Source organism: Apis dorsata, unplaced genomic scaffold (assembly GCF_000469605.1).
Source record: "Apis dorsata unplaced genomic scaffold, Apis dorsata 1.3 scaffold_1176, whole genome shotgun sequence".
NCBI classification, from domain to species: Eukaryota; Metazoa; Arthropoda; class Insecta; order Hymenoptera; family Apidae; genus Apis; species Apis dorsata.
The window spans coordinates 44,707-54,989 of record NW_006264273.1 but is presented as its reverse complement, the minus strand read 5'-3'; the positions used below and the strand labels follow the sequence as shown (position 1 = coordinate 54,989).

General features: G+C 18.1%; 1 protein-coding gene across 4 annotated transcripts in view; it reads left to right on the top strand.

Moving 5' to 3' along the window:
• LOC102676753 (putative phosphatidate phosphatase) overlaps positions 1 to 10,283 on the top strand; it is a 75,602-nt gene that overhangs the window by 21,282 nt on the left and 44,037 nt on the right. For all 4 annotated transcript variants that reach the window (XM_031514756.1, XM_031514757.1, XM_031514755.1 and 1 more), the window contains one exon: positions 3,869 to 4,068. In XM_031514756.1, coding sequence (XP_031370616.1) covers positions 3,869 to 4,068 — 200 coding nt within the window. The remainder of the gene's footprint in view (positions 1 to 3,868; positions 4,069 to 10,283) is intronic.

Sequence of the window (10,283 nt, the reverse complement as noted above, 5' to 3'; positions counted from 1 at the left end):
AAAATATTAAATGAGAGAAATTCAAAACATGAATATTAGACAAAATAATTATATCTCAATTTTTGAATAATTTTTTTTATTCATTATATAAGTTATATCTATACTTAATATATTATACATATATCTATATATTTATATATTATATTTAATTATTTTTTTTACAAGAATTTATAATATATGACAGTAAAATAATTATTTATCGATTTTTTTAAAATTCAAATTTAGATTAATTCAGGTTAAAATTCAAATTAAAATTAAAATCCAAAGTTGTTCAATTTTATTATTAAATATTTTTATAGTTTTTTATTGTTAAATATTATTATTTCTTTTGACATAATAATGCATCATACAAATTCGTTACATTTACAACAAATTATTTTAAATTTTAAATTTAAATAATTTGTATATATATTTGTTTTATATTTTGAACTTAAGTATCTATATTAAAACTAATTATTTGTCTTAATGAAATGAATTTACATATCTACATATAATATACATATTTATTTGACATTAACGAAGAATGATAATTGATTAAAAATCATTATTAATTAATTTATTTAACAGCACTAGACAATATCAGATTTTTTTCAGTATATTCATACAAAATCATATTATATTAAATATCTATTAGTATGACAGTTTACATATTATATAAAATATAATCCTCATCAAACCGACAAAATTTAATGTGTAATTCCTCAGATAGTTTCAAGCAATTTTTTTCTTTATACAAATTTTTGATTAGACTTTGTTAATAGTTAACAATTTTGTATTGTATGTTATTATATGAAATATTATAATGAAAAGCAATGATTAATTACAAAGCTTGTAGACTTGTGATCTACAATGATAGTGTATATATTGTTAGCAAATTAAAGTAGAGCAAATATATTATCAAAGTAATATATACATATGTCAAATATCGATTCACCAACAACACATATCTAATGCTACTATTACTTTGCGACGCACTTCGTGATTGGCCAATGTTTTTCATTAATAATTTGTTAATTCGAATCGAATCTTTTCGCAAAGCTAAGAATTGCTTAAAATCAACTCAAAAATCGCCATTAAATTATTTGTTGGTTGATTTCTGGGATATTCTATATATGTATATTTCATAATAAGATAAAATGAATAAACATACATTGTCAGTATGTGAGCAGCGAGCGATCGTGCTGGATCAGCAAATTCAGGTTGCTAACGAAAACCATGTTGTATCGATGTCGTGCTATTGCCATTAAGTGGATGCATCTATTAAAATATGTATATAATTAATGTGAATATATTGATGTTAATCCAATGCTAATATAGTTCCGATGTTATTAAATAAGCGACGATCTTTATGTATATATTATATATTTTACATCGAAAGTGTAAATTATAATATTATTAGATATTCAGAATAATTATTGAATTATATAATTATATAATTTACATTGAAAATTTAATAATAATAAATATTAATAAGAAATTATATTAATATATTGATTTATAAATTAACTGTTTATTTATATTTTTAACTATCAATATTGAAACACAATAATGCAAAATATTATATAATATATATAATATGATAATTTATATTTTGTTAAAAGTCAAATTAAAAATGTATTATTAATTTATTTACTTTATATAATTCATCAATATTTTTAATTGTAATTTCAGCATTTTTAATTTCAAATCGTATTAAAATTTAAAATTTAATTTATATTAATAATTATAGTGCATTATCTATATTTTTATCATAGTTTTATATAGTTTTTATCATCTTGATATTTTAACATATTTATGATAAATATTGATATTTGATTTTTAAATATTGCATTAATCATTTTCTTTTATTATTTCATTAATTCACTATTTTATTTATATATTAACATATTAATTAACATTTTATATATTAATATATTAATATAATTTATATTTGTTAGAATTTTTAAAACATTAAATCTTGGTCATTTAATTTGTAATAGTAAATATAATAATATAGTTGGCTTATTTCAAATCAAACAATAAAATAATTTATTTAGATTTTTTTTTTGCATTTATTTGTATTTTTAGATTTTACATATTTTATATATTTTATAAATTCTAAAATGCTTTTTTGTATTTTAATTTTATGGTTATATAAATATATAATTTTGATTTTTGAATATGAATTTTTTGATTTTTATACGTTTTTCTTAATTTTTCATTAAGAAATCATTTAATATCGTTCTAACTCTTTTAATGATTTAGTTTGAGTTAGATCTTTCCTGTTTTTTTTTTGTAGTATAAATTTAGATAAAAATTGTAAAGAACACAACTCGAAATTTTTATTAAAACTACAATATAGTGATATATTTTAATAGAAATTAGTTCAACTTAAACTTTAATTTAGATTTTAACATAGTGGTACAAATTTTTCGTCGCTATTATTATATTATCAATAATTTAATTAATTAATAATTATTATAAAATAAATTTTTTTAATTTTTTTATAATTTATTACAATTAATTATACATTAATTATTGCATTCATATTATATTAATCTATATTATATTAATTTTTCATTTTTATGATATTTTATATTATTTATCGTTTTATCTTTATTATATATTATATGATATTTTGATATACATATTACATAAAATAATTTAAATATTTTCATATTTCATATTTTCATTTTCATATATGAAAATATATATATATATAATGTTATTCTGCATTCTGCATAATATCTTTCATTGTGAAAACCAAATGCACACACGAAATTACATCTTGGATTAAAAGTTAATGAAATGATGAATATGTTTTGTTTATGAAAGTATTATTCTTTCCTGAATTTTTTCTTAATCTTTATCGGACGTAAACACTTTGCACATGATTCGTCTGTTTATTGAAGGTTCGCGTGAAAAGTAATGTAATTACATCATAGAATTTGTACTTATATCTATATTAATCATTTTTGTTGCTTGGTAATATGGAACATTAATATGATTAATTTAAAATACATTATAAAATGAGAATATAAATGTTCGTACATTTGGCAATAGCATGATTTCATGTGTTTATCATCGCTAACATATGTCTGATAAAATAAAATTGAGCATGATTATCATGTTAAAGATAATATGCGATAAGTAACGAAAATATTTAAATGTGATAAAAAAAATTTATTATATAATTTATTGCGTAAGAGTATTACTAGATAATGAATTGCGTTTTCTTAAATAAATTGTATCTATAAAATATATATATATATATATAGTACAAAAAAAGAATCGATGAATAAGTGAATCATTCAATGATATTTTAAACTGTTGTAACTTTATAAAAAGAAATCGTACAACAATCACTCTGAACTCATTTTAAAGCGTGAACCTCTACTTTCACAGTCTTGAGTTCATTTCTTCAAAGATGTTTTTACATCGTATAGTAAATAGAAAAGTGAAGATACTTTCTAAAAAATTTTGAAAAATTCAATCGGCTATAAAAAATTATAATTGAAAAATTATTTTCATGATTAAATCCAGAATAGACTTGAAAATTGAAGTCTTTTCTTTATTTTATAATTCCTCAAAACTTGCTATTCGATTTTTCTTTTCAAATTATAAAATATAAAATATTGAATATTAAAATTAAACAATAAAATTTAATAAAAATATTAATTTTTCATTATTTTTAACTATATTCAAAATTAAATAATTTGACAAAAAAAATTATATAGCAAATTTATTGGTTTATTTTTATTTTATATCAAAATATATAATTATAAAGTTTGAGAAATTCATTTACTGAAAAAAAATCAAAAATACAAAATTTGAATTATATAATATATAACAATATTTAAATTTCTTATAATTATTTTTAACATTTCAGATTGGCATATTTGGTTTTGGAGCAGCAACTACTGTTCTACTTACCGATATTGCCAAATATACGATCGGACGATTGAGACCACATTTCATGACTCTCTGTGAACCCAACATCAATTGTAGCCTGATTGAAAATCAGCATAGGTACATTGAGAATTATTCTTGCAATCAGAATATTTCGAAGAGTCTTCTAAAAGAGATAAGGTAAATATATATGTGATAGAACAAATAACAAATATATATGTGATGGAACAAAAAACCAAAATTATATAATAGAAAAATAATAGAAAAAAGAAAGAAAAGTTAATATTTCAGATTTGTATATAAAAAATGATTTCTGTAAAATTACTCTTTTATTATTCATTAATATTTTTTCTTCAATCTTATAAATTTATTATTATTTTAAAATGAACGTAAAACAATGTTTTGCGTTAAATATAACATAAAAATTGCATAAAACAATATAAAAATAGCCTCGTAAAATTGACGTAATAAAGACATATATCTCGTTTTATCTAATGTGAACTTTTCAATTATTATAATTTAATAAATAAGTTTTATATCAATATTATTATATATATACATATTATGTTATATATATATATATATATATATACATATTATATATATTTAATATTATTTTATATATATTATATATACATATAAAATATATCAATATATAATGATCCTAATCAGAATCTAGTAACATTATATAAACATTATATAAACGCATTACAATTTTGTTATTTAAAATATGGTATATTTCTATTTTATATACTTTCAATTTTTGATTGCAAATCATAATACATTTAAAATGTATTCCTGCCACAATTTTCATATTATAATTGAAATTCATGACTTTCATCTTTTTTTCAAAAATGGAAAGTTATTTCAATAGTCGTCATTTTGAAGAAAGATGCTTATAATATTAAAAGATTATAATAATCAACTAATTATATATATAATTTAAAAACACTTTCATTTCAATAGTACCTTTTTAGTATTGTTATGAGAAAACTGGGAACAATGACTTTGTCAATGTATATAGTTTTTTAAGAAAATTGTTTTGAAAAATGTAATATATATTTTTTATAATAATAAAAGAAAGATTTACGGTTATTATTTTTTAAAGCACACCATGTATATTCTTTTTTATATGTATGTCAGATATTTTCAAACGACCGTTTTAATCGACAGTGCGGAAATGACCATTTAAAATAGCGATAAAGTTCAAATAACTTTCATTCACCTTGAATGAGACAAGATAATTACTATGTTCAAGTGCAAGTGGGCATAATTTAAATGATACAGGAAAATTTATATCATTCAAATTATTACTTACCTCTAATTTATCATTCATTATTAAATATTCTTTCAGAAAATCGTCACTTTTAGAATTTAAATTTTTATATTTTAAATAGAAAAGAAAAAAAGAAAATATTTTATATCAAGTTTCAATTTTTATTTAATACAATAACATATAACAAACTAAAAAAGTTCTAGCATTATAGATTTCATATAAGGAAATCTTTCAGATTTTTCGTTGTAATATATATAATAAATGAAAATTGTTAAACATATTTTAATTTGTTATTTTTTCATATTTTTAAGTTTATATAAAATACTTTGGTTTGTAATATATTAGATTATTTAAATATTATATTTTTTTAAAATTAAAGATTTTTATAATATGAATTTTTGCTATAGTCTATTATTGTTAATCTTGGATGATAAATTTATAAAAAAGAAATACTATAGAGATAATTCATATGTGTATTCGATATGTGGAATTTTGCAATCTTATTAGAATGATTTTAGACAAAAAATTGAATTCTAAGTTCAAAATAAACGAAAATAACTATTTATAAAATAAATAATGCTCAAGATATCAATTAAAAACTTCCATTTTCAATGAAATTTATACAAAATTAAGTAAATTTCTGAAATAAAAATAAAAATTTAACGAGAGATATAAAAGAGAATGAATTTTCAATAATAAATTAAGTAAAAATAATTAATTAATTATTAAATTAAATTATTAAATAATTAATAAATTAAATAAAAAAAATAACTTGTATATGCAGACTTTTTGAATAAACAATTAAATAAAAAATAACTAGTTATTATTTGCGGTTAATTTTATTATTGGCTTTTAAATATCATTAATGCACATTACATATTTTTGATATCTATTAAAAATAAAATAATAGAAAATATCTTAATTTGAGGTATTTAAAGTTATACATAAGTTATACATAAGTTACATTTTTTCATAATTTGATTATTATGACAGAGGAGTCATAAAAATCTTTAAAACGTTGAAATATCATAATCCAAAAGAAGAGAATTTTTTGTATTAATATCCAAAATTTTTAATATTATATCTGATTTCAGTATTCTTTTAGTAGTAAAATTTTAAATCTGGAATATAAATAGATGACATGCTAAATCTATGCTAAATAATAGGATTTTTATTAAAAAAAAATTGTATATTTTATATTACATAAAGGATATTTGGATATTTGAATATTAATACAAAGGTTAACTTAAGAAAAAAAAATATATATAATAAAAAATATATATAATAAAAATACATATCAAATAAATACATATAATAGAATAATTTTAACATAATTTTTATATATATAATATTTATATAATATTTTAACATAATTCTTAAGAATATGGTTGGAATTTTCATAACAAGTATATCACAGTGTCAAAATATTAAATGTTAAAACAGAAAAAAATATATAATACAATAAATAAATAAATAAATAATAGAATAATTATTATAATTATTATATATTAATAGAATAATAAATAATAAAGTAAATAATAGAATAATTTTACATAATTTTTGGGAACATATTTAAATAATTTTCATAACAAATGTTCACAAGTATAATTTAATCTAAAATTGATTTACATGTTCTTATTTATCGAATTAAGAAATAAAAGATCACTTAGAAGTGTCATTTTATTGAATATCATTAATTATCTCTAATATTCTCTATATACAGAATTTAAGTATCGTAAAAATATAATCATTCATATACCATGGTAATGTCGTCAGTATAAATATGTGATATTAACTATAGAAACTAAATACATCATAATTAAGGAACTTGATATCAGTTAATTTTCAGTAGAGGAATTTCACTTTAAATTAACGATTGCTATCATTCGAAGAAATTAAAATTATTAATTTAATTCTTTAAAAAGATACGTTTTTTTATTATTTATTATTTTTAAATTAATAATTATTCAATTTTTTTATTTTGTTTTTTTTAATTTGGTTATTTAATTATTTTTATTTAATCTTGTTAAAATAATAAAAAAACATATAATATAAAAACATTGTGCTATTATATGAATATTAATAGAAAATATGCTGGATATAAGGTGTATAAAATTTTTCTTTATTTTTTATAATGTTATTAGAATGGTTAAATCTATTATTCATCTATTATATATTTATGATATATCACATACATACAAGTACGATTCTAGAAATCAAAACAAATACATAAGTTGATATACAAAAATGTTGATTAAAGCTTATTTATTAAATCATAATCAGATTTTTCTGTCTCCGTTACGGCATTATCGCGACAGTATTCCGTCTTATTTCGTTTAATACAAATTTCAATTGCTTATAACTTAACAAATAAGTCTTAATCGATATTTTTCTATACCAACTTTTGTGTTTAATCTCTAAAATCAATTTTTCAAATATGTTTCATATTAACACTTTATATATTCTTCTAAATGATACAGAAAAATATTTTTTTCACAAGTGAAGTTATCTATATCTGCGAATATGATTTTGTATTAATCATCTTGATTACAATTAATTCAAACATTTCTATAATTTTCATGGATTGTTTGAGAACATTGTGTTATTTTTATTATAATAACACAATAGTAGTTTAGAATGTAGATCTTTCACTATTAATCAACTACCCAATACCTAGTAATTAATAATAACAACAAAGATAACAAAAAAAATCGAAACAATTTTAAGAAATGTTTAGGACGACTCGTCTATTATTGAAACGATTGTATCTATGTATTAGCTAAATATATTGTTGAAACATAAACAGAACTTTATAAAATAAATTTTCATGGAGAGGAATCATTATGATTATGTTTTTATGAAATTAACTTTACATGTAAATTTATTCTTATATTTTGATTTGCATAAATGAATCGAGAAAAATTATAATTTGAATGTTATCATGAATACGATTGGTATTGGAATTTAAAACGGAAATTAAAACTTCTCTTGATCCATTGCTAACATTTTCTATCGTTTTATATATAAATTAAGCTATAATATTTTCTTTACCATATTTATTTAAATTCTAAATTTATATATCTTTTAAAAACGATTATTATCGATTTAAAACGGAAACTAAAAAATCTTGTTTGATTATATAAATTAATTTCTAATTGACAATTTTGTTTAATAATTTCTATTAATATATAAATTCAATTAAACTCCATTTCGTTATATTTGACTAATGTAATTTGAGAAATAAATGCGTATATTTGTAAATGTATATAACAGAATAAAAAAATGAAATGCGATAAATAGAATGAAATATACAAAGATAAAATTCTAATATAATAGGTTGTACGAAATATAAATAAATATAGTAAATTAAAGTACTATGATTTTTTTGTTAACTCGAATAATTTTTACATATTATTCTTGGCATTATTTTAAATAAAAATCGAAATTTGGTTTTTAAATTCACAAAAAATTTGAATTCGAAATTTTCGAAACTCTGAAAATTTTTAATTATTTTTCTAAAAAATATTTTTGTCATGAATTAAAATTTTAATAAATTTTATTTTTTGGAATTCTTCACTTAACTTTTTAGTTTACAAGAAATTTAATTCTCATACAAATTATTTTTTTTCTGGATTTTCAAGAATAATTTTTCAAATTACAAAATTAGCAAGAAAGTTTCGAATTCTTTTGAGTTTCGAATTCTTTTGAGTTTCGAAGAATTTTTTTTTTTTGGTTTCAAAATTTAAAATATTATCTTGAATGATAGAAATTTTATATTATTTATACAATTAAAATCACATATCAAACAAAAAAATAAAGAGCATTTTAGATAGATAATAGAGATAATAGATAATAGAGATCTATTCTATGTAACCTTATTTTAAACATTAACACTAACTATATATAATAAATTAAAAAATAAAAATTTAAAATTTAAAATTTCATAATTATTAAAATTCAATAATAATTCATAATCGTTACATATAAAAATTTCATATATATTATATAGTTAAATCTGTCGGCATATTTAATTCTTCTTTTTCATTGGAAATCTCGAATCTTCAGGACAATACTCTTTTCAGAGTATCTCGGATCGCAAAACATCTAATCGCGTGACAGTAACAATTGCAGCCATAATTGCGAAAGTAGAATTAAGATTGATGGAAAAGAACGATTGCTTTTATTATTTTTTGTATGGAATAAAATATATACTGGAGCATTTGTGTTATTGTATTATTTCATTGATTCTAATAATGTAAAATAAATTTTATTATTGAAAATGATAAAATATAATAACCAAATGAAATTTTAAACAAAAATGCATGAAAGAATAAGAAATTAAAAAATGAATCAATTGAAAAACATTTAAGAATATTTTATTGAATAATTAATTTATCTAATCTTATAAATTAACAAAAAGTAATGCATATATAATATATAATACATAATATATGTTTTGAATAGAATAGTTTATTATTATTATTAAGTTATTTTAAATATGATAATATATATAAACAATTGGAATATAAATACTGAACGAAATCTTTTATCAATGCAACTTAACACATGTTTAATCTTAACTTAATAAAAAGACGAAAAATTTACATGTATAGTCGGGAATAAAATTGAGTAGTCAGGCGATGAAAATAATTGTGGATAAAGTTTAATCGAAATTACATTATTACATATTTACATATTATATATTTAAGTTTTATTTTTTATTTTATCTCTTTTTTTTAATTATATATTATATATAGACTATATTATATTTTGTTATATATAAAATAAATTGTTTGTAAAAAAATTTATTATTTATTATTATATTAAATTATATATAATATTATAATATAAATAACATTATATATAATTATATGTAATATTATATATTTATTATATAAAAATTTATTATTATATTAATTATGAATGAACAAAAATAAATGGACAGTATAAATAATATGAAATTAATGATTGATTTATTACTACTATTTATTATTATTACTATCTTTTGCCATAATTATATTTATATTCATATATTTTTATTCTTTATTATTAGATTTTTCATGTAATACATTTTAAATTGCTAAAAAAAATCCATTTTTTTTATTGTCTAGTGGAAGAT